Below are 26,711 nucleotides of genomic sequence, written 5' to 3' on the forward strand. Positions count from 1 at the left end.
TAGAACATAAAAAGAATCCATGTTATACTCTGATCAGGTATTACCATTTAAAAAGACACAACTGAATGTTGGATTCTTTGCTAGATTGTGTTGTTTTAAAATAATTAAGACTGGTTTCCCACAGAGGGATCTATAGAGAAAAAAAGAACTATTTCTCATTCACCTTACTGGTCTGAGTCCTCATAGATAGAAACATGTCTCTATGCTGCATCAAGAGTAATGAAATCTGTCATTTGCCCCAGATATGCCAAGATGGTCCTAAGTTTAAACCATAGCAAAATCTGAGCATTGTTATATATCCCCACATAACCCGGATCTTTAAAGGACATAGAATTAAAAAGTTTACTCTTTATAATCTTCATTTGAAGCAACAATTCATCTGCCAAAAGATAAACACTGCCACCTGCTGAGGTAAGATAATAAAGGCATGCAAGCTTATACACTTTTAAAACAGCAACATTTTCTACTTTTCATTAGTGAGACAATTACTTCATTAAGATCTCACAGTCTTGGAGCACCTGGGTGGCTCAGCGGGTTGAGTTTCTAAGGTGGTTTTGGCTCAGGTTGTGATCTCAGAGTCATGGGATGGAGCCCACATTGGGGCCCCCACTAGGCTTGGAAGTCTGCTTGAGACTCTTTCCCTCTCCCTCTCCTTCCCCCACCGTGTACCTTCTTCCACTCTCTCTCTTTCTGTCTCAAATAAGTAAATAAAATCTTAAACAGAAAGATTTACCATCCCAAGAAAATAGTAGCAAAGCCAACTTTGTCCAAAGAGATGCATCCAACATTTCCCAAAAGGTAGAATGAATAGCAACCCTAGTCTTCATTGTACTTACAGCTTCCAGACAACTTTTCTGGGATTTCCAGCTCTTGCATTCCCATGAACTCATTTTTAACCTCCAGGTAATGCAAACTGAAATTCTGAACTCGAGAAGAAATTGAGTATAGAGAAACTGATGGTTTTGCCTTTATGTGCAGAATTCAAGGAGCCCTGTGAAATATACACACAGAAATACGCACACCCCTTTATCAGTTCTTCTCAATGTATTAAGCCGGTATCCATTCTTGAAATTTCTTATAAAAACCGGGGTCCTTCAGGGAAGGGTGAGAAAGAGGAGGACGGTAAGGAAAAGAGGTAAAAGACTCAAAGTGATACCAACTCCCTGGTGGAGTCTTCCAAAGGTCATAATAAATTGTCCTCAGAGGCCTATAAAATTCCTCTAGGTTCACCCTAGGAAAGCAGGGTATGCCTAAAAGTAGCATTCCCAAGCATAGACTAATCTCATATCACCACCCCAAAGTCAGAAAGTATCAAACCATGAATTGTTATGAGAAAACATTATAAAGGCTTCTGAGTCTTGTAATTTGAAAAGCATCAAATACCAACTGGATCCCCCCTTTCTGAGCCAGATTTTGTTATAATAAGAAAGTGTTTTTCCTGTCATGACTTCATCCTTCGGGTTTCATTTTTTAATTTCAAATTGTACTCCTTCAAAATATACTCTTAGCTCTAAAAAAAAAATAAATTTACAAACTTCCATAGCCTCCTTTCCTACCAAAAAAGCTAATCAAGTTGTTTGTAACTAGCATGGTGTCTTAGAGACAATAAGCAATTGTTAGAAGGTATCGTCCAACTCTGAATTTTTCTAAAGAATTAATACAAATATCTTTATGGTTTATATCGTTTTCCTCATGAGGTCAACGTTTGATTCCCTTTAAATAATATATCTCTAAATACAAGGAACCAAGTATATTATGCTGGGAAAACCAAGAAAACTGACCACTTACCAATTGCAAAAGATTGTGAAAACAGATTGAGCATTTGATAAGTTTTTATTGAGGTAAAATACACATAACACAAAATTAGCCATTTTAATGTGAACAATCCATTACCATTTAGTAGATTTACAGCGTTGTACAATCACCACCTCTAATTCCAAAACACGTTTATCACCCCAAAATAAAACTCTGCATCCATTGAGTGACTACTCCCCATTTCTCTTTACTCACTCAATATCTGGCAACTAGCAATATACATTGTCTCTATGGATTTACATATTCTTGGTATTTAATATAAATGGGACTACCCAATATACGACTTTCATGTCTGGGTTCTTTACATAAGCATAATGTTTTAAATTGTAGGTGTACCTACATGATAGCATATATCAGTACTTTATTCATTTTTTATGGCTGAATAATGCTCCATTGTAAAGATATATCACAGCTTGCTTATCCAAGCACCCCACTGGTAGACATTTGAGTTATTGAATAGTAAATAGTGCTACCATGAACATGAGGGTACATAGGCTTAAGTACCATTTTTCATTTTGGGGAGGACATTTACTTAGAGGTGCAATTGCTGGATCATATGGTAATTTTATATTTAACTTTTTGAGGAATATCAACATCGATTTTTAAATTTAAAAAAAAATCATAAAAGATGGAGCTTGCCAATAGCAGAGGTGAATGAATTCATGACCAACCATAATCTGACCTAGTTGGGATCCGGGATTTCACCAGAATGAGTACAGCTGTGGAGAGGACAATTTGCTGTGGTAAAATCTCTACTCCCTTTAACCAACAGGTGGACCTGTCCCATATTTAAGAATGATAAACTCATTATAATATGAGGGAGAGGAAAGAAATAAATGTGAATCATAATCTTCCACTGGGTTATTGTATAAGTAAGTCAAAAATTACTATCTAGGATATAAACTGCATTTAAAAATTAAATTCTTTGTAATAAATGACCATTAAAGAAATATCCAGAGTCAGAAATGCAGTTAAATGCATCAGAAAAAAAAACCCATGTAGTATGATCCATTAATCATCTTCATTTAATAAAACATTGATTTCATTAAACAAAATTAACCCAATTTACTTAACATAAGGAGTATGTTTTACTTTGGCTTTTGTGGTTTATTTTGCTCTGAGTTTTCTAAGCCCTTCAGTATTTTTCAAATACTTTGTGTTTTATATATATATAATTACGTTGTTACTAGATAAGATAATTTTATGTTGAGATTGGATAATTTTACTAAGCAATTAAACAAATACATGTTTTAAGAGAAGAGCAGCCCTATTTTACATGCTTGTGACCTCACCTTTGTTTTCATTGTCTTGGCACAATTTCAACAACCTGCATTTGTAAAATGGGTTCCACAATAAGAATGAGTGGGGACCTGGTCTTACTCTGGCTGTTGTTGTCCAGTGCAGAAACTTCCAAATGAAAATGAACAACTTGCTCTTACAGGTTCACACAGGCCAACCTATTACTAAGCAGACCTCCTAGGTCATTACTGCATCTACTTTTCTACTCTCCAGGTGTGAATAGTAAGAATCTGAGCACTTGCACTTTTCTAATTCCAAAAGCTTTTATTTTTAATTTTCAATTAGTATCTGTAATGTTTGGAATAGACATTTGTACTCTGTTGCAATATAATTGCTAGAAGTGGGAATTTAGGATTACCAGGCCGCAAGGAATTGGGATCCCGTCACTAAATAATTGCATGCATAATAAAGGTTCAGATTCAAACTTTTATTATTTGGAAGAAAAGCACCACCCTTCATGTTTATTTGTTAAAAGTTATTCAGGGGATTCAAAGGAAATCTAGACAATTAAAAAAAATCCATGCTAGTACATAAAACACACAGTAACTGTGTTGAAAAACTCAGGCAGCACATCATTATTTAAGGCCTCTTTAGGCTAGATGAAGAACACAGCCTTTCTACGTTTGAATTCCTGTCTGGCTACCCACTGGCTGAATGATTCTGGGGAAGCCACTCTCCCTCTCCTGGATTATGTGTTACCGACTCTAAATTCAGGCTCTATTAATTCCTTCATCATTCCTCTTTATTAAATGATCTGAGTTAGGCAAAAGTCCTGGAAACCATAAAATATGCAACTATTTGGAAAGGTTTTGTTCTTGGTTTTGTTTTTTCCTATTTACTTTAGAAATCAATCATCTGATAGAGCAAAAGGAAGCCAGGATAATTAAGCAGAAGATTGTCTGGATATCTAGTACAGAGGTAGTGAGATTATAGATTACAGATTAAAATGGCAATAAGACTGGATAGCTAGGGTTTGTTTTTTAATTTAGGAAAATGTTTATGATTTGGTGGACACAGAGAGAAAATAAAGAGTGAAAAATGAGATCATTGCTATCAGTGGTAGGGATACAACTGCTAAGATGTTAGGGTAAATGGAAATAGAAAGGGAAGTGAGAAGTTCTCTTCTGGATTTGATGAGATTAGAGAGATGACAAGATCTTAAACCAAGAAAACATGTCAGCCATCTTGCAACTTGGAAGGACACACTCAGGACAAGCCAACAAGGATGACACAGAGGAAAGCCTCCAAGCTCTGCGTCCTTGGGTCATCTTGCCCCTAAATAACCAACTTTGTGACTGACTTTATTTTAACTGTTTATTTTGCTTCTTCAGCCAAAACCATCCTACTCAAGATAAGAGTAAAGTTGAACTGAACAAAAAATAAAATAGTCTTGGTAAGATAAAAAGAGATTATAGATATTTTGAGTCAGTTTACAATTGCGTTTGAGAAGGGATTTGTCTTTAAATATCGTAATTGCTTTTTCTTTTTGCTACAAATTTCTCCCCTTTGGAGAAACAACAAGGTAAGCTGTTTGAAGAATAACAGCAGCAGTGGAAAGACAGAATGTAATCTGCTTGTGATTTAATAGATTATTGATGTGTTTTTAAATGGCAATGTAAAAGTTGCATGTCTAAAAAGCACTGTTTCATTCAAAAAGCATTTATTTTGTCTCTAAATTAGGCATTATGCTAAATCATGAGCCCCTGCAGTTTTACACACGAGTTGTTAAAAAAGATATTTCATTTTTATGAGGATGATTCACTTTCCTAAAACCCTATCCTAAATCTGAATCTATGAAGATGGATTAGACCATAATCATTTATATTGATGATAGTTTCACATCTCAGCAACTCTGTTAGAGACAAAAATCTTTTTTAAAAGGACAATGCTCCTAGGGCTCTTACATATTAATTGATAAAAATTTGAGTTAGAAAAAAAAATTTGAGTTAGATTTCTCCCCAGGATACCTATAATACGTTAAAGTGAGTTATATTTCAACTATCACTTCTGAGTAAATAATGCTATATTCCTTCCTGAGAAATATGTTCATATATCAAATACAGTTTTTTAAGATGACCATTAAGTTAATGATTATAATAATAATGGGAAATATTTTTCATGCTTGTAATGTGCCAGATAGTCCCAATCCTCAAAACAAGAATTATTAATATCACCACCTCTAGCTGAAGAAATGAAGGCAGCATGCTGGGATCACTTGCCCAACGATTAAGCGCTGGAATCAGAATATATATTCAGGTTCTCTGACTCCAGACCCCACAAGCACTTCACTTACACCCTACAATACTCCAGATGAAAATAAAGTGAGGGTATTATCACTTATTTTATGATCTTAAGTATCCAAACATTTAAAAATGTAACATTATTTTTAAAATGTAGCTTAAAAAACATTACTGGAAGAAGTATAAACTTCTAGTTATAAAAATAAGTCATAAGATGAAAAGTAGAGCATAAGGAGTATAGTAAATAATATTGTAATAATGTTGTATAGTGACAGATGGTGACGACACTTCTCATGATGAGCACTGACTAATGTATAGAATTGTTGAATCACTATGTTGTTCATCTGAAACTAATATAACATTGTGTGTCAACTATACTTCAATAATAAAAAAAAAAAGTGCTACTGGATGGTTAAGCGTCTGACTCTTGATTTCCACTCAGGTCAGGGTAGTGAGATCGAGTCCCACCTCGGGCTCCACGCTGGGAGTGGAGGCTGGTTAATATTCCTTCTCCCTCTCCCCCTGCCCTTTCCCCCAGCTCATGCACACGTGCTCTTTCTCTCTCTGTCTCTTTGTCTATCTGTCAAAAAAATGCTACTGGAAACTTTAATATTAGAGGAAAGTAGGAAAAAAATTAGAGGAACCTTTTCTGACTGAGGGGCTTCCTACAACTAAATAAGTCAGTGAAGTAGGGAATGACCTCCATGACCAAACACTGGCTCTCTCTTTTGAATGATACAACAAAATAGTCTTGCCTCCCTCCCTTAAGCCATCAAACAATCAGAGAGAAGAGACAATGTCAGCTTCTTCTTCTTGGTTTCATAAGTAGCTCAATTTTGTCCCAGGTTTCTCTAATCCAAGCTCTCCTTGGCTTCACCATCTCTGAATATTCCCCTTTCAAAATCTGCACTGAAAGTTTTCTTTTGTTTTCCCTTTATTTTTCGTCTTGGGTGTTAGGTATCCACAGATGATCTGAGGGATAATCCTCAGTCCCAACCTTCCTACTGATTCATCTGATGCTCTTCCCCCATCATTGTTTATTAAGTATGGAGGGTAATGGAGCCAGAATCACTAACATGTGATGTTGTTGATAGATTATTTCACTTCAGTGTGACTTACCTTCCTCCTTTTCAGATCAGGACTGCTGCTGCTCAGAAACAGGTGGTGGGAGGGTTGCTTGTATGGATGATCCAAGTGGAGTGACCACTGTTGTTATTATTACAAAAATGACTCCAGAAGATTCTCATCCATTCTCCTGCTCTAGGTTCAGGTATCACTGGCTTTATATTGTGCTTTATCTTTTAACAATAATTTTAATATGCATTACAGCACTTTAACATAGTAAAGCCTTTTAAAAATAGTTTTTAGTATTTCAGTAGCAATTGAGTTGGTGTTTGATGATTTTCCCTGGTACCTCAATTGTTTTCCATCCAGATTTTTTTAGTCCATTAGTCTGAGGGTCTATTTTGTTTTCTCTTCTGGAGAAAAATCTGCCCATATATTTTACACCCACTATGAATCCAGAATATATTTGCTAATAAGTGAGATCCATTTTGCTTTCCCTATATGCTACCCTCATTTTACTCAATGAAGGCCGTCAACTTTTTTTCTGGGGGAAGGAGGTATAGATATACTTTCAAATATGAGGGAAGGAAGATTAGGCTTCCAATTTTGCCTTTCTCATTCTTGGCTGCACAAAGCAAAATCACTAAAGAAGTAATACAACTTCTGGTCAAATTCCAAACTGGTGCAGCCACTATGTAGTATGGAGTTTCCTCAAAAAATTGAAAATAGAACTACCATATGATTCAGCAGTTCCACTTCTGGGTATTTCCCAAAGAAAATGAAAACACTAACTGGAAAAGATGCGTGTGCCCACATATTCATTGCAACATTATTTCCAATAGTCAAGATATGGAAACAACCTAAGTGTCCATCAACGGATGAATGGATCAAAACAATGAAGCATATAAATAGAATGGAATATTGCTCAGCTATATAAAAGAAGGAAATCTTATCATCTGCAACAACCTGGATGGGCCTTGAGGACATTATGCTAAGTCAGACAGAGAAATAACAAATACTGTATGTTCTCACTCATATGTGGAACCTAAAAAGTAAAAACAGAAAAAAAAAAAAAAAAAAAAACCTCTCTGAACTCCCAGATCAGTGGTTGCCAGAGACAGAGTGTTGGGGGATGGGCCACATGGGTGAAGTCTGTCAAAAGGTACAAACTTCCAATTAAAAAATAAACAAGCCTTGAGGATGTCATGTACAACATGGTGACTATGGCTCGTAATACTGTATTATATATTTGAAAGTTGCTAAGAGACTAGATTGTAAAAGCTCTCAAGAAAAGAGAAACATACATCATAAATTAGAGGTACAATTCACTAAAAACTACTTCCAAAAACTTTAGTCAACAGAAATTATAATAGCCTTCAAAGTGGAATCTAGGAGATTATGCTAAAATAAGTCAGACAGAGAAACACAAATACTGTATGTTCTTAAACTTAACACTGTTAAGTCACTCTGGTTTCCTTTATCCCTATCACGATGCTACTAAAAATAAAAACAAAATTGAAAGGACCAGTGACACTTGCCAAACATTATGCTCTTTCCTGTCATTTCCAACAAATAATATCAAGAAATGATATAACCTTATCAGTTTTAATGGTCATATCTGTGAAGCTAAGGACAGTGTAGAAATAGTTGATTTGTGGAAAAAGAGAAAACATGAAATATCAAAATGGTTCGCTCTCTGGCTCTCTGTAAAGCTCCAGGTCTTGACCTCCGTTGCTGGCAAATCTGCTCATCAACTGCCTTTTTCTTCGGTCAGCGCCATATCCTACATGTATTATCCTTGCTACCTAATAAAACAAATTTCACAAAGTCATTTTTTCTTTATTTCAATCACTAACTCTCCCTTTTTACTTACAAGTTGACATTTTTTCTGGATCATTGACAATCGATGATCAATATACTCAATGTGCTCAGCTGTGGAGACTGAGCCACTCTGGCATTTTGGGGGTGAGAATTTTTTTTTTTTTAATGATTCCTGTGAGTCATCAGTTGTGCAAGTGAATGTTTTACTCACAGGAGTGAGACTCATGGCATCTCAGAATTTGAGCCCTGAGAATGCAGCCGTTCCAGCCTATTCCCTCTGTCCTCCCCTCAAACAACGCGGTCAAGTGGAAAGACCCTGAATTCGAACATTTCCAGATCTGGGTGATTAACTTCTGAGGAGACAGCATATTCTGCTTCAGAACATTTCAAAATGTCAACAGATTTTTCTCATTGTTGGTAAAATGTGAAATGTGCACTCTCCCATCATCCCCACTGCTATGATAGACACTCTTCTAAAGCAGCTCTGATAGAGTGTTGCCCAAGGGCGCCATTCACATTCATTCTGCTTTTGGAAATGACCACTCCGGTATGGAGCAGTGCCGGGCACTGCTGGTTCTCTGACCTTCAGGAGTCAGACACGTAACATCAATATAATAAGTATGTTGATTAAATGGATAGGGAGAGCCTGTGAAAACTATCCATTCCACCAAAAGTCACCTTATCTTCTAAAAAATGTAATGACCATGCTGGCCGAGTTCCTTCCATTTTGTGATTCCAGCCCCAACTTTAGGCAGTCCACTAAAAATCATGCAATTAATCACTCCTGGGTCCATCAAGAAAAGGGGGGTAGATCCATTTGGACAACATGATTGCTCTGCTGATGGCAAGACAGAAGAAGTGTCACCCCCTTCTAGTAAGCTCCACCATCCAGTGGCCAGTATTTAGCACTCCGGGGCTTTGGGAGACACGAAATCAATAGTGTCATAAAGAGCTCAGCCAGCACCAAAACAAGGCACAATGTTCCTTCCCTAAAGTCTCTAGGATCTCCTGTGGCTCTGGGAAGAGGTACTATGCAACTGGTCTAATATGAGCCATGAAGACTAGAAAAGGCTGGTGTTCTGACAAAGCAATCCTAGCTTCCTTTTCCTTACTTGGCCATAGCCTCCTGCATGAGCTTCTTGTGCTCCTATCACCACCTCTCACCTCTTTTTTTTCCTCGTCATGGGAAAGGATTTGACATTTTGCTCACAATAAAATATATGGGTTATTGTGGTATTGCCTTGGGAGTACTTACATTTTAGAGACACTACCAAATCATAAACTCCAGAAAATAATCCATAATTTGAGAAATTATCCACAATTAAATAGAAAGATGAGGTTTTTAGGGCAAAAAGAGATTATTCTCAGCACCCTGAAGTTTAGATGACTAGGAAGCTCCTCAATCAGCCAATATAGAAAGCCAACCTGGCACATGTGACATTTAACTTATTAGACCAGTTAAGCAATTTGGAAATTGCTCAACACCACAATAATCACTGGGAGTTAGGCAGATTTGGTCCTGTGTGCCCCCTTAGGGCACCCCTAGCCCACGTCACTATAACACCCACTCCCTGCCAGGTCCCCCTCCGGAGGCACCGTACTAACATCACACCATATTCTCGTCACTTTCCACAATCAGAGTTAACCTTTTCTCATTCCAGTCCTTACAAAACATTTCTAATATAATTAATTCACAGTGGATTGTTCACGGTTGAAAAATGCTCAATAGATGTTCTCTTCTCCCCAAATATTAATGTGTTAGCAGGGGGCATCCAAGGAGAAAACAACATAGCTCAAAGAATAAATCTCTCAGAGCTGTAAGTCCAAGTGTACAGAACTTGGGGCCTAACCTCTGAGTTTCTAATACTGAAAACAACTGAATATTAACCATTCCTCAGACAATGCCTGGGGAAATGCGGTAAACCGGTAAGGCAGGCTACTGAATTCTTACTTTGTCAAAAGCAACTAAAATTCAAAATTCACCAGGCCTTACAGTCAAAGCTTACACGTGCAGCTCCACATGCAACTAAAATTAAACAGTGGGTGTAACAAGCACGGGCATGAGCCAGGGACCCCAGGAGTGAGGGAAGGGAGGGCAGTAAAATCCTTCTGATACTCAGCTTAGAAACTCTAAGAGCCAATTTTTTTTGGGGGGGGGGTCTAATAGCCAATTTTTTTTTTGTCTAATAACCCATTTAAAAAGAAAACCAAGTCTATGTGTTTCTCTCTCCCATACCTGTAATGATTATGTCGCCTTTATAGTTGAAAGCACATGAAAAGATTTCATCCGTGTGCCCCTCAAGAACCTGGAGGCACTGACCAGTCTGAGCATCCCAGATTCTAGCTGTTTCGTCAGCGCTGCCAGTCAGAAGACGATTCCCTTGGGGGTTGAAAGAAATCTACAAGAGGGAAAGGAAAAATGACAGGTTTGTGTAATTTGATTCTTTTTTTTTTTTTTTTTGTAATTTGATTCCTGATATATTTTTAATCTGCAAAAAAAGGGGACATTACTAAGCACTTGTCATCTTCCCAGCTTGGCATTTATTCTTACATAGAATAGTTCCTCCCTGAGGGGGGAAAGAAGTACAGGAACCAATACAGGAAAATTAAAGTCTAGCCAGAAAATTCTAATTGGCCACTGTCCCCCTCACCCCACAGTTCTAAGGATACAGACCACGGCTCCCTTCTAATTCGAATACTCCCCACCTAGCTTCTTTCCAAAGACTCAGGATGTGAGTCTCTCCCTGCAAACAGAGAGGCAGAGCCCTGGTGTGGGTGGGAACACAAGTCAGGCTCCTTCAAACCCAAGCCCCCCCTATAAGCCAACTTCCTGTAATCAAAAGCATATGGATCCTCTGTCAGTCTGTGCCACAGAATGAGTGAACAAGTCAGGGGGGACTTTCATTCTACTGCCACTCCAAATCACATTGTATAAATATGTTCTGAGCGCTTCCTATGTGCCAAGCGTTGTCAAATGGTATCTGAGCGACTGTCAAAGGAAATGGTTAGTTCACTATTCCTTTGGGCGCCATGCTTATAGCCCTCTCTAAATTATCATTAGACAATGATTTGGGTTACATCCTCTATGACTGCAGGTTTGATAAGGGCAAGACTTAAGGGTATGGCTTTTTTTTGTCCCTGTGTCCCCAGTACAATGCCTAGCACAGTAAAAGCTCTCAAAAAGCATTTGTTGAATGAGTGAATGAATGAATGAATGAATGAATGAATGAATGAATATTTTAACTTTGTATCCCATAGAAATGCCATTGCTGAATGGTATTCAATAAGTAACATATCACAGAAGCTTAAAATGCAATAACATAGTTTGGGAACTCTTTATATTCACACAGACACAAAAGTATGTGTATTTGTTGAGTGTGACACATCATGCATGTCAATGGCTACTAGACCAGTCACTCAGAAGCATGGCCTGGGCTCTCTTCCCAGACTGTCTCCCACATCCACATTTCCCTATCTTCCTCCCTTCATGCGGGTCCCCAAGGCCTCCTAGCCTATGGGGAAGATGTGCTCTGTGCAGCCTCAGAGACCAATCTTAAAGGGCAGGAGCTCCTGACCACCAGTAGCAGGTGCAGAGGAAGGGGGGAAGGAAAGCACAGCAGAGGGCAGTTCCAGGGTCCAGGGGCAGCCTTCTGAGACCAGAAGAAATCAAACTGACACTTTAAAATAAAGGAGCAAATCTGATCTCAGATGTGAGACCAGGGAACTGGGCTGAGCTGGGTAGGAGCTGAGAGTCACCAAGTCTTGGCCTCTCCAGAGTTTTCAGAGGACACAGCTAAACTTCAGATCACTGATGAGAAGGCTCTGCTCAGTGAATCAGCTTATGGGAGGAGCTTATACAAGATCCTAAAAGTTACAGCTTTGAAGTTTCAAAGTAGGTCATTTTAAACTCTGTTAAGTGTTAAATATTTCCAAGAAATACTTTCTAAATTGCATCTAACTTACAAAACATTTGATACTTGCTGCACAGCATGTTTTTTGCATAATGTATACTTGTGTGTCTGCTAGGACCAGGAAAAGCACTTCATATGTTTCTTAAATAGCTTTAATAGGTATTTTCAACTAATTCAGTCTTTTGCTGATGGCTGAGAAAAATGCTGTTTTATACTTTTTAAAAGGTTTTAGGAATCATTTATTATAATAAGTCTGACCTCACACCTGAAAATATAGTTTTTAGGTAACTGATTTCTAGAAAGGCTGAGATAATTGGACAGGCCCTAGTGTCAACAGACCTATTTACACTAAGCATGCTAGGTTTTTAAGACTAAACGAATTTCTCCCGATGAGAAAGCAACTCACCTTTGAAATTTCACCTTCATGGCCTTCTAATTTCGTAAGACACTTTCTTGTGGCTGCACTGAAAACTCTTGCTGTTCCTTTTTGAAAGAGTGGAGATACATATAAATTCATCTGAAATAGAGAACTCTGAGCCGTGTGCCCTGAATCATGTAACCTCTATCGCTCTGACATACTGGCTCTGTGCTACGGTGAGACTTGCCACCTAAAACTATAAAAGTAAGCGGGCGCCTCTATGGGGGAAGAGGGGGAACAGGGTGCTTCTTCAGCCCTGAGCTTATTAGAATAAATGATGGCTTCCAAGATAGAAAAGGTTGGGCGATGGTGGTGGAGAGGAATCCAGAAAGAAGGAGATTTTAAGGGGAAGGGGGGGGGATCAATAACAAGTCTCGAGAGGCTGGTGATGATCACACACCAAATAGGAATCTAAGATTACAGAAGATTCGGGAGGCCTTCCTGAAAACAAGCAACAGCTGCTTCTCACTGGGCAAAGAACAGGCACCTGGGAAGCCTTCTTACAGAGAAGGCTACCATCCTGGTAGGATGGTTTGTTCCCTTTTGTATCCCTGGGGCCCAGAAGTATCAAACTTTCAGTAGACACTCAGTAAATGGATACTGGCTGGCTGGATGACTGGATGGATGGGTGGACATACGGATGGATGGGTGGATGGATGGACATATGGATGAGTGGACATATGGATGGATGAATGGGTGGACAGACGGGCATATGGACGGGTGAGGGGGTAGATGGATGGATGGACATATGGATGGATGGGTGGTTGGATGGATGGATTGATCAATAGACATATGGATGGACACATAGCTGGCTGACTGGCTGGCTGGTTGGCTGGCTGGCTGGCTGAATGGACATATGGATGTACGTATGATGGATGGATGGATGGATGGATGGATGGATGGATGGATGGACGGACAGATGGACATATGGACGGGTGGGTGGGTAGATGGATGGATGGACATATGGATGGATGGGTGGTTGGATGGATGGATCGATCAATGGATATATGGATGGACATATAGCTGGCTGACTGGCTGGTTGGCTGGCTGGATGAATGGACATATGGATGGATGGATGGATGGATGGATGGATGGATGGACGGACATGGCTGGATGGGTGGATGGGTGGATGGATAATATATACACTTTCTTAGAATTAAGGGATGGAGGAGTTAAAGAAATGTATAAGGAGAAAAATAGCAGTAGTAAAATTGTTGTCAAAAAAAAGTTAAATTTTTTTCTGGCTGAGTGAAGGCTGCTCTCTTATTGCCATTACAATATTACAGAGAGGCAAAATTCACAATGATGAGGAATTTTGGGTACTTAATTTTCATTCAGAGAAAAGCAAAGTATCATCGTAAGTTTTTTTACTTGGCCTTCTGACAATGTCAACTTCAGGAAGAAGTAGATGAAAATTGCTATTTTACAATTAATATGACTAAAAATGTAAAACTTGCTAGTCGGACATTTCAAAAGCTTTAAAGTGACTAATGTGTTTTAAGAATATGTTAATAGGGCCCCTGAGTGGCTCAGTGGGTTAAGCATCTGCCTTAGGCTAAGGTCATGATCCTGGGGTCCTGGGATCAAGCCCCAAGTCAGGCTTCCTGCTCAGCAAGGACTCTGATTCTCATCCCCCACCACCCAGCTCCACCACTTATGCTTTCTGTCTATCAAATAAATAAATAAAATTCCTAGCTGTCTCTCAAATAAATAAATAAAATCTTTTTTTTAATGTGTTAATTTTGGGGCACCTGAGTGGCTCAGTCGGTTGAGCACTTGGCCCTTAGTTTCAGCTCAGGTCATGATCTCAGGGTCATGAAATTGAGCCTCATATTGGGCTCCATGCTCAGCAGAGAGTCTGCTTGGGATTATCTCCCTCTGCCCCTCCTCCCACTCACTCATTCCCTTTCTCTCTCTCTCTCTCTCAAATAAATCTTTTTTTTAAAGTGTGTTAATATAACAAAAGTGAATATCTTGCATAGAGTAGTTCTCTAAACTTCTCAAAAGCATTTTTACACTTCAAAAAACACAGAAATAATATTGCCTGAAACTATATTTTTAAGACAGAAATATGAACAAGACACCAAAAAATAATTCAGCCTTGAGAGTAATTCCAAGGAGGGAGAAAAAGGTGATAAATGTGAAGAAACAGACGTAGCTTCACAGCTTCAGCTAACCCTGTTGAATAGATCCAATTTTAAGAAGGGAATGAGAAGCAAGAACCAGAGTTCAGTAAACAAGATTTCTGTAATCTTCAAGACTTCTTAGAAGGCACAGAATGAGAAGAGGCTTACCAAACACACCAAAAGAAAAAAAAAAGTTTTTTTTTTTCTTGAAGTAATGTCTTATTGACAAGGAAAGAATGGAATACTGCTAGGGGACATAACCAATGATAGAGAAAATAAAAGAATTATTGAACTTGCAGTTAATTCTAATCCATTCCTCAGCATCCCGAACCTCAGACCCCACTGGTTTCTCCCCGCAACCCATGGTGATGACAAACTCCTAGCATTATTTATAATCTAAAATTCTCTACATGGTAAGACTCTATGTAAAACACATATATGGTATTCTTTACTTTCTCCCTCTCCACAGTACATCTCCACAAGATGTACTCTCTCTTGTCTTCATTGATGCATCCCATATTGCTAAAAACAATTCCTGTCACAAAGTAGGCTCTCTCTACTTTCTTGTTGGATTTTTTTTTGTATCAGTGAGAATGATATTTAAAATGAAAAAGGAGGGATGATTTTAAAAAGATGAGCTCTGTGAGAAGATGAAAAAGTAAGGAGTTACTCTCAAAAATAGAGTTCTCTGAATTCAGGGCTTTCTGTATCCCAAGATACAGAAAGAACTTTATGTATGATCAAAGGATCACCTTTGAAAAGTCCTAGTGAGTAAAAGAACAGCATGCAAATGTAATTTTGAAGAGGGAGATAAAGGTGGTGTAAAGACCGTGTAATTAAAATGAATCACTGGCAAAATTCTATAACTGATTAGAACACGAAGGATATGTGACTACTTAACAATATGTTAGTCACACAGAGCAAATGCAGGCAAAGAACAAGTCATATTTGAAGAAAGCATTCCACTTTTGCTAGAATTTCTTAAGTGGCTGTTAAAAAGTTTAGATGGACATGAGGTAGAGTCACACAGGGTCAGTCATTAAGGGAATTAGGTATAATGAAATATTTGTGATTATCAAATAGATGAATCAAACACGGTGTAGGCTTATGCTGCTGACATGGTGATGACATAATCATAATGACAAAGTATAGCATCATTCATGGAGAGGTGACACAGATATATTGTCATAGGTGGTCGTCATGGAGATGATGCTGACATAGTAGATCATGCGTGGTTGTCCAGGAGATGAAAACACATCATGTAGCATTATTCATGCCATCAAACAAGAGAATGGAGACATTGTGTAGTCATCTGTAGACTACAGGAAGATGGCACATACACAGTGTAGCAACAGATGGGGTCATCAACAGATGGCATGGATGTGTTGTAGCATCACATATGCCCATCATGGATATGAAACACACTGCATCATCACACATAGATGCAAAATAGTGTAGCACTCCACATAGTTATCAAGGAGATGACATAAACAGAGTATAGCATATACAGCATATATCCCTATGAGGTTGTCAAAGGCATGAATAATAGCACAGCATTATGTATTTTTTTCCAACATCCAGTAGTAATGGCATACACGTAATGACACATACGTAAGGCATGATGCAGAGGGTAGCATGACATGTTTTTGTCAAGGATATGGTGCAGACATCATGAAGCATCATTCACTCTCATCAAGGAGTTTACCATAGTACAGCATCATCCATGGCTACCAGGACCTAGGGAAGTTGCTAGGTAGCATCATATACAGTAGGTTAAGAGATGATACATAGTGTAGCATGATATGTGGTTGTCATAAAGATGATCCATAGCATAGAATCACATATGATTATCAAAGACATGGTGCACACATCATGGGATTTGCAAGGAGAGAAGTCTTCAGACAGGAGAAGCAAACATGCTGTAGTCATACATGGTGCTAGGGACCAAACTGTGTCCCCCACAAAATGCATGTGTTGAATTCCTAGCCGTGAGTACCTTAGAAGTTGACTTACTCAGAGATTGGGCCTTTAAAGAAGAAATGAGGTTAACACGAGGTCGTTAGAGTGGGCCCCCGCCCAATATATTTGGTGCAGTTACAAGAAAAATGGATGAGGACACAGACATATGCAGAGGGAAGATCATGTGAAGACACGGGGAGAAAACTGCCATTTGCAAGCCTCAGAAGAAACTAATGCTGCCAACACCTTGATCTCGAACTTGCAGCTTCCAAAATTATGAGAAAATAAATTTCTGTAGTTTAAGCCACTTAGTCTGTTGTGCTCTGTTATGATAGTTCTAGCTAATACAGTTATCCAAGAGATACTGCAGTCACAGTATAGTATCACATGTGCTTGTCACAGACAGAGTGTAGCATCATACATGGTTGATGGGATGGCATGGATAATTCACAGCATCATAAATGGTTGTCAGAAGACTACCCATAACACAGCATCATACATGATTATAAGAAAAATATGCAAACATCGTATATAGCTTCATCCATTGTCAGAGGCATGATGAGACATAGTATAGCTTCAAACATGGTTGTCAAGGAGATGACCCAGAAATAGTGTAGCATCACTTTGGTTGTCAGGGAAATGATGCAAATATGGCATGGTGTCATTTATTATCAGGGAGATGACATATAGTGTAGTGTCATGTGGTCATCAGAGTGATAACATAGACATAATTTGTGTCATATGTGAATATGGTGGACTCTTGACACAGACATATTGCAATGTCATCGGTGCTTATCAGGAATATGAGACAGATATATTCCAGCAGAAAAGATAGTTAGGAAAATAACACAGAAATAATGTGTCCTTCATTATACTGTTTTCCAAATGGTACAGACATGGTGTAGTGTCATACATGATTATAATGGGCATGATGCAGAAATACTTTAGTCATGCTCTATAGTATCTGACAAGGTTGTTAAAGGGATTAGACAGTAATAGTAGAGCATCATATATGCTTGTCTGGGATATTTCACATAACATATCATGTATTCTAGGATAATGATGCATGTATTATGTAGCATCATGCATGGTCATTGAAACTCTCATAGCATAGCATCATATATGATTTTTAAGAAGATGATGTAGATATAATACAGCTCTATATGTTGTTGTGAAAAACATGATACAGACATAGTATAACATGATACATGTTTTAAGGTGATAACACAGAAGTAGCATAGCATTGTAATTTATTGTCAGGGAGCTGATGTGGTTATCAGGATATGATACACAGTGTAGCATCATGTTCGGTTGCCAGAGAGATTATGCAAGCAGAATGTAGCATCATAAATGGAGGTTAGTGAAGTGACACACTTTAATCTCACATAAAGTCATTAATTATGGACATAGACGCCATAACATAGGAGCCTACCATGGAGATGATAAACACTACTATAGTATCACACACACAGTACTCTAGAAAAAAAGGATAGTGTGACAAACAGAGTTCAAAGACATGCTCTAGATAAAACATAGAGTCATGTAGTTTAACAAATAAAGGGATACTAACATAATAGACCTTGAAGACATATTTGTCAAGGTAAATTAAAATATAGCAGTCAAGTAGATGATATAGACACAATATGGTATCATATATGGTCATTAGAGGGATAATGTAGACTTAGCGTAGCTCCATTTATGGTCATCAGGTGGATAATATAGACATAGTAGAGCATCATATTTGATCTCCAGGGAGATGATAGTTTAGCATTATACATCGCTACCAAGGTGACGTCTCATAGAATAGCATCACATATTGTTACCAAGGAGATTGTGTAGACTTTGTATAGCACCATGCAAGCTTGACTAGATGATGCAGATAGAGTGCAGCATTCAGCGTGTTTTTTAAATAATAACAAAGTCATGGTGTAACTTAAAACATAATTATCAGTTATATGGAACAGACACAACAAAGCATCATATGTGGCTATTAGAGGGATGATGTAGATTTAGTTCAGCTCCATACTTGGTCATCAGTTGGATGACATAGGTGTCGTGTAGCATTATCTGCAGTCTTCAGGAAGATGACACATACTCCAGCATCATACTTATTATCAAGGTGATGGCTCATAGGACAGCATCATATGTGGTTGTGTGATGTCATAAGATGACATAGACTTATAGCATTACCTATGCTTGCCAAGGAGATGGTGGAGATGTAGCTTCACATTTGGTTGTCAAGGAGATGATGCAGACATTGTATCACATGTAGTTATCATGGATATGGTATAGACATAATGACAGGGTGGCCAGTGAATGATGCAGAAGTTGTGTAGCATCTTACATGCTTGTCAGGAATACATAGTCATCATGAGGATGACCTGTTATTTACTGTCATAAATTATCATCCGGACATGGTGTTTATGTAGTGTAACAATACAGAAGGTTATCAATGAGTGATACAGACATCACATAGCATTATATGGGGCTTTCAGTGAAATGTCACAGATGCATTGTGGCATCACATATATTTGTCATCAATAGGAGTTCTAGTATCACATCACACAAGGTTATCAAGGAGATGATGTTGACATAGTATACATCATATGCAGCAATCAAGGAAAGGATGTAGATAGAGTGTAATACCATACATGTTTTTTAAGAAAATTTGAGTATGGCTGTATTATCATGCATGGTCATCGGGAGGATAATGATACATAATGTAGTATCTTGCTTGGTGACACAGAGTTGGAGTCGATATAGCATGTAACATGTGTCCTAGAGGGATGAGATGGACATAATATAGTAGCATATATGGTCAACAAGGAAATGACATAAATGTATTATAGCATCATTTGTGGTCTTCAATGAATTGAGGCACATGTGGTGTACCACCAGCCCATGGTTATCAATAAGATGGTGCAGACACAGTGTAAAATCATAAGTGGTGAGCCAGAAGATGATGTATAGCACATGAAGATGTCCTACACATAGTGGAATGGCACATGTAGTATAAAGGAGATAATGAAGATTTATTATAGCTCCATGGATGGTGGTCAAGTTGGTGAAGCTGACATAATGTAACATAATGCATGATTAGTGAAATGACCAAGAATATATTATATACAGTATCAAGGGGATGTGAAGACCCAGTGTAACATCAGATGTGGTTGTCAAGGTGATACAGACACTGTAACCTGTGGTTACCAAGATGTGGTTGTCAAGGTGATGCAGACACTGTAACCTGTGGTTACCAAGAATACCATATCAACATAGTGTAGTGACCAACATCACAGAGATGAGGCAGACATAGTTTCTCTCACAGCTAGTCATCAGGTAGATGGCCTATACTGTAGAATTATATGTGTTTATCAGAAAAGCCTAAATCTCTCCAGAAGAAATTAAATGTATGAGCAGATGACCTACCATCAGCTGAAGCAGTTGCAATAAGTTTTCCAGTGTAATCAAAACAGCTGTCTAGTATTTCATCATCATGGCCTGTTAGCGTTGCCACACATTTTCCATTTGAGGCATCCCACAGCTACAATACAAAAAAAGAGGGTGACTGTGACTTCCCATCTCGAGCGCAATAATTGAAAGGAGTAGTCTTTATGACATGCTGATGGCTAGCTGAATAACTGTGCCAAGACCGTGTGCATAATTTTCACATGTTCTGTTCATTTTACCTGGATTCACAACAAGGCACACCTTGGACAAAGAGAAGACCAGAGACAGACATTTAGAATGGGTAGTGCAAATCTGCCACTACATTGGGAAAAAACTCAAAGTGCATGTTTCACTGATTGGAGTTGAAGTGTCCTCTTCTCATAAGCAGGTCATCGAATGATAAGGAGTTTGATCTAAAGCTATAATTCTAGAAAATGAAAAGTATATTAAGATTATAATATATTGGATATGTAATCAAGTAATAATTCCGGAGCATAAGCTCTTAGCAACAGAAACTTAAAGGCAGGCAGACATTGTGTTGAGCCTGCTTGAGATTCATTCTAATCAAAGTTTAACAAATGAACAGTGAGACATTAAAGAAAAATAACATGCCTTTGAAAATAAGATCTTGTAATACATTTGGTTCAATTAACATTGTTTTACTATATCATAATTCCGTTAAACTTTGGAGATCAGAAACCTAACATTCAAAAATACCATTTATTATTTATAAATTAATGTCCTAATTTTGCAGCACCTTTGAAATGTGTTAATGTTGTAATGAATACCTGACACAGTAAAAAGTGCACACAGGAGAACTGTAAAGCAAAGATATTTCTTGAGCTCACCATGCAGGTTTTGTCCATAGAGCCAGTTAATATCAGAGAGCAATCCCAATTGAATAAAGCACTGCTAATCTCAGCACAATGCCCGATTAAGGTATACACCTTCCTACAAAATAGAAAGGATTTACCCTGGTGAAAGAAGCCTTACTTCAGAATATGTGCACAAATAATGATGTCAAGCCCATTGGTATAAGATTCCAAATTTTGGTTCGTACAAAATAATATCCTTGGTGACAAAACAATGATGGCTCTAGTATAGCTCAAAAACAATCAACTAGGCTACAAATTTAATTTTAGAAAAAAATATACTTAAATTTTAAGCACTCACAAATAGCATCACTTAAGACTTGAGAAAGCCATGGGTAAAAAATAATACAGTTGGTCTGAAATTCTGGAAGTATCCTTACACCAGATCAGTGGGCCCCTTGGTAGTTCAGAAACTATCCATCAAATGTCCAAAGGGCCCCTCTTCTCCCACATTTCTTATGGTATCCAACTTGACTGCTACGCCTGGTAATCAGCCCTCCCAACAAAATACAGGCAAGCCCAAGGTGGAGCTTTACAACACAAATAGCCTAACTTAGTTAACTTCTTAGCAACTAGAACCCAAAATAATTAGGAAGGAAATTGAAGTTGTTGGACTAAATTAAATTTGGAAAATTAGCCATGATTTTATTTACTCATGATATCCATGCCTACCATAATGACAAGCCATTGAAATTTAATTACACAGTACATGGAACAAATAATAGCCATACACCCAGGCTATTGTTAACATTCTCCTTTTATGTTGCTGTGTTGTATTATTTGTTCAGAATTTCAAGAAAGCTCACATTTTTTTTGTGGGTCAGAAATATCATTAAATAATGAATTAACTTATTTTCAGTATGTCCTATTCCCATAGACTCCAAAGCACAGTTAACAGAAAGGAGATTAAACTAATGAACAGCAAAAACTGTCTTCTTAACCCTCGATCCAGACTAACAAATTCTTAAAGACAGAAAATACCTTCCAGTATCAGCTTCCCACACTGCAACTGTATGATCAAAAGATCCTGTGACGATTCTGTCTCCTGAGGTGTTAAAGGACAAAGAGATGATTTCAGCTGAATGTCCCTAGAAAGAGAGCAGATATCGCCATGCGTCACCTGCAGAAAAGCAATCCCTACAAATGCACAATGTCACAGTTTAAAAGAAAATGCTAGAAAAGGCAAGACTCTATAGAGAGAAAAGAGATTAGCAGTTGGCTCGGGGTGGGAATAGGAGAGACTGCAAATGGGCACAGGTACCTTTTTGGGGAAATATTGAAAACTAGAGTTTAGTGAAGGTTGCATAGTTCTGTAAATTTACTAAAAGTTGACTTATACACATAAATCAAGCCCATTTAACTTAGTAAAATTAAGTAAAACTGGATTTTGTTTGTTTTAATGAGCAGGATGAGGGCATGATTTGTGAAATCAGAGAACTTTTTTTTACATTGTCTTGGAAACATTTTTTAAAAGGCTGTATCCAAAAAAAAAAAAAAAAAAAAAAAAAAGCTGGAGCACCTGGGTGGTTCAGTACGTTAAGGCTAAGTGTCTGACTTTTGGTTTTGGCTCAGGTCATGATTTCAGGGTCCTAAGATCTAGCCCCATGTAGGGCTCCCCACTAAGCCAGGAGTCTGCTTGTCTCCCTCTCTCTCTGCCCTTCCCTTGACTTGATCTCTCTCTCTCCCTCTCTTTCTAAGATAAATAAATCTGCTAAAAACAAAACAAAAGGCTGTATACGTTTTGGCTTAACAATAAGTGAAAAAAAATAAGTGATAGGCAGGTTGTAAAATAAAGTTCAAAACTTTAAAAAAGGATATTCTTTTTTTTTTAAAGATTTATTTATTTATGATAGAGAGAGAGAGAGAGAGAGAGAGAGGCAGAGACACAGGAGGAGGGAGAAGCAGGCTCCATGCCGGGAGCCCAATGCAGGACTCAATCCCGGGACTCCAGGATAGCGTCCTGGGCCAAAGGCAGGTGCTAAACCGCTGAGCCACCCAGGGATCCCCTAAAAAAGGATATTCTTATGATGATTTTTAAAATATTTTATTTATTTATTTATTTAAGAGAGAGAACAAGGTGTTCTCCCACCTTGTTCTCCCCCCTGAGCAGGGACCCTGGATGCTGGGCTCAATCCCAGGACCCTGGGTTCAAGACCTGAGTTGAAGGCAGACACTTACCGACTGAGCCACCCAGGAGCCCCTTTTATGATGATTTAACATAAAATAGGCTAATAAATATCTGACCTTTGGCCTGACTTTCAGTTAGTCACAGTCTAGGGCCAATGTATCAAACATTCTGAGACAATGGGAAGAAGCCCCTCTCTGCAGGAGACTCTGCTCTGTTTCCCTAATTATTTTAGTGAATTAACATGATTGCTTTTTTTTCAAGAGTGAAAAAGTTCATTTACAACACAAATTTCTGGTTGATTTCAAACAGCAAAAATTAAATGCAGCTGAACATTAAAATTCCGAACACACAAAATGAATGTATGTCTGGTGGCAGATGTAGGTGTGCAGAGGTAGATGCATCTTTTGGAGACCGTTAGGCGTCGGTCTGAAAGAGGAGGTAGTGAAGAGGCAGTGACCCACCGTGACCCACAGAACTGATGAGAACGAAGATCGAAAGAGTCTACTTACATTAATTAAGGTTGGCACTCTGAATTAAGAAGACCCCGTGGTGTTAGTTTAAAAAAAAAAAAAAAAGAGTGCTGTTACCTCTCTTTTTCGAGTGCATTTTTTACCTTTCTTGGAAAAGCTCTCCCAGGAAAGGGGTCCTAATTTTAAATCCATTTATAATTTGAAAGGATAAGAATTGGATTTCCTATCCAGCTGTTCCCACCGACGGGCTCAGAGAATCACCTTCTGTAGGACTGTTTGGGCTGGGGTGGGGAGAAGCAGAGGGAGCAGGTGGGAGGAAGGTGCTGGGCGTGTGGTGATGGTGACAGACAGGGGTCCCTGTGGAGATACACCACCAGCTCTTGCTCTCTTGGGCAGTGCCCTTTGGCCTTTCTTCTCCTGCCACTTACTTACCCCTTGTCAAGTAATATGGGAAGCTTCTAAGATGGGGGGGCGGGGGTTGGTGGTAATGGAGGAGAAGGATGTTCATCCTTTTATGGAATCTTCTAGCAACTTTCTCCAGTTCTCCCTCTTCCTACTTGCCTTTAAGCCTCATAGATGGTGCTAGGGATTAAGCTGTATAGTTGGTATAGCTTACAGACTGAGGCTACTCAAAATAAAAAGCCCATGTGGCCTCCCCAGCTCCCCCATCAAAGTCTTTTGGAGTAACCAGCAAACCAACTGGTTTGAAGAGTGAACTTTTCTCCCTATAGTCTGGAAAACCAATAGCTCATAAATATCTTCTCACTTAGAGCTCATTTTGTAATAAGAAGATGTATAGAGACAAACTGAAAGGATAGGCTTACGCTAAGCAATGGTTAGGGAAAATGCCAAACTCTTGAAGCTGGTGACATTATGAACCGTACGTACTCTTAAAGTGAACACTTCCTCTCCACTCTGAATGTCCCACAGTTTGGCTGTTGTGTCCATGCTTCCAGTAGCCACCAGTGTGCTTTGAGGATTGAATGACAAACACACCTGAATTACGGGAAATGGAAGAGATTTTAGAAAGATAGGGTTTTAAATTGTTAATTTTGTATAGAAAAGCTTTTTATTTAATTTTGTATAGAAAAGCTTTTTAATTAATTTCTATACAAAATTAATTGTTAATTTTGTATGGAAAAGATGCCATCACCTTAGGTTGAGCCTAAGTCTCTTTAAAATCCGCAGTGAGATACCAAGGGGCTATATGGGTGGCCGGCTTCCCGCAGGTTGAATCCTGAGGCACTCTCCTCTTGAGAAGATGTGCTCTCCCATGTCACCCAGCTCAGGCTGGCAGGGGCACCGGCATGCCTTGCCACTTCCAGGCCACAGAAGAACAAGAGTAAAAGCAAACTCATCTCCTTTGCAATTCATGTTCTCTGGCTCCCATCTTCCTTGTTGTTAACTTCACAGTCCTTTCCATCCTGCCCCTTCACTCACCAAGGACTTGGGCTATTGGCTCATGGTCTCAATTCCAAGTCCTAGGTGGTCTTCATGTGAAGGCCATCATTCCAGTAGCCCAGACTTATGAACCCGGACTCCCTTTCATAATCACTCCTGTGGCCACATCTTGGACTTTAACATCACTTTTTCTCGAAAATTCACTACTGATACAACAATCTCTAGATCCAATTACTCAGTGCATCCTCTTTCTTCCTTACCAAGCCATCCCCAGGATATCCTCCACCTCATGGAGATGCCTGCCTTTTTCTGTCACCCCCATCCCCCATTCAACTGACAGCCTGGAAACATCAGTCCTGCCAGCATCCTCAGTATCTTCACTCCCAGGCTCCCCTCTCTTTCCCAGGCACCGTCTGTAAGACTCCAAACAACTGTATCAAGCTGGCATTTCACCCACTCATTGGCCCTCCCTCATCACTCAGCTGAAGGAAACTGCATAGCAGATTACAGGTGTTGCTCCTTGGAGCTTCCCATCCTCAGCTGTGTCCTTAGCACCATCCTCTCCCTACCTGAAAGTGCCTCTGGCTCAGTACACTCTCCCTTTCCCTATTCTTGCCCAAAGTCTGTCCTCATTCCTCCCCCACAGATACCCTGGCCTCCTACTACTTCCCTGAGAAAACTATCATGGGGGACCTTCCTCACCCTGCCTTCACTTGCTTTTCGTTCAGTGTCAGGTCCAGAGGGATCCCTTTGCCCTTCTGAGACCCCCTCTTGCCCACACTCCTAGGGGAGATGTGCCCACTAATTTGTCCATCCTTCTGGACAGGATGCCTCCTAGTGGCCTCCAAAGATGCTTGAGCTTTTCCCACATAACAAAAAACCCTCGCTTGCCTCTCTGTACTCCTTTTTCAACTACCTTTTTTCCTTTTCACAGCCAAATTCCTTGGGAAAATACTGCACCATGATCACTGCTTGCCCATTTCCCACTACGTCAACTCTGTTGGAACCACTCTAGTTAAATGATCCAATGGCTGTCAGTCACCTCACTTAACCTCTCTGACGCCTGCAGTGTTGACTCCTTTGTTCCCTGTATTTTCTTCCTTCCAAACACAACTTTAACAGTGTTCCGCTTTTCTTCTTTTACTGCCTATGTCTTTTTTGTATCTTTTAGAAGATTCTTCTCTTCTCCATCTGCTCAAGACACCATCACACTTTTCCCCATACTGGTCATTTTCCTTTCAGAAATTGCAATTCCCCAGTGGTTTCCATTGCCACCCCGATGCCAGTGACCCACACACCCATGTTTTCTTCCCTGACCCTGCACTCAGTTCAGCCCCAAAGGGCCTCTGTTTGGACATCACCCAGGCAGCTTTGATCAATTTAAGACATGCAAGTCATATGACCACGAGCCTGCCTTTCCTTTTATATAGAACTGGTGAATGGTACTGCCATTCCGAAGCCAGGGATTCACCCTAGGGCCCCTTTTCCCCTTCAAGCCTCAAATCTGCTTGGTAGGGCAGCCCGGGTGACTCAGCGGTTTGGCGTTGCCTTCAGCCCAGAGCCTGATCCTGGAGACCCAGGGATCGAGTCCCACGTCGGGCTCCTGCATGAAGCCTGCTTCTCCCTCTGCCTATGTTTCTGCCTCTCTCTTTGTGTCTCTCGTGAATAAATAAATAAATAAAATATTTTAAAAATCTTCCTGGCAATCCAGTCCTACCCTTCCACTCCAATCTCTCTCA

The 26,711-nt window shown here is 39.2% G+C and overlaps 1 protein-coding gene across 1 annotated transcript in view; it reads right to left on the bottom strand.

Moving 5' to 3' along the window:
• Positions 1-1,814: 1,814 nt before the first annotated feature.
• DAW1 (dynein assembly factor with WD repeats 1) overlaps positions 1,815-26,711 on the bottom strand; it is a 51,594-nt gene continuing 26,697 nt past the window's right edge. Inside the window, exons 7-13 of the mRNA XM_026006164.2 lie at positions 24,460-24,567; positions 21,955-22,061; positions 20,950-21,052; positions 20,081-20,195; positions 12,558-12,634; positions 10,477-10,639; positions 1,815-8,224 (exon numbers count right to left, since the gene is read on the bottom strand). Of these exons, the coding sequence (XP_025861949.2) occupies positions 8,190-8,224; positions 10,477-10,639; positions 12,558-12,634; positions 20,081-20,195; positions 20,950-21,052; positions 21,955-22,061; positions 24,460-24,567 (708 nt within the window). The 3' untranslated portion in view covers positions 1,815-8,189. The remainder of the gene's footprint in view (positions 8,225-10,476; positions 10,640-12,557; positions 12,635-20,080; positions 20,196-20,949; positions 21,053-21,954; positions 22,062-24,459; positions 24,568-26,711) is intronic.

The sequence above is a fragment of the Vulpes vulpes genome, chromosome 9 (assembly GCF_048418805.1).
Source record: "Vulpes vulpes isolate BD-2025 chromosome 9, VulVul3, whole genome shotgun sequence".
NCBI lineage: Eukaryota > Metazoa > Chordata > Mammalia > Carnivora > Canidae > Vulpes > Vulpes vulpes.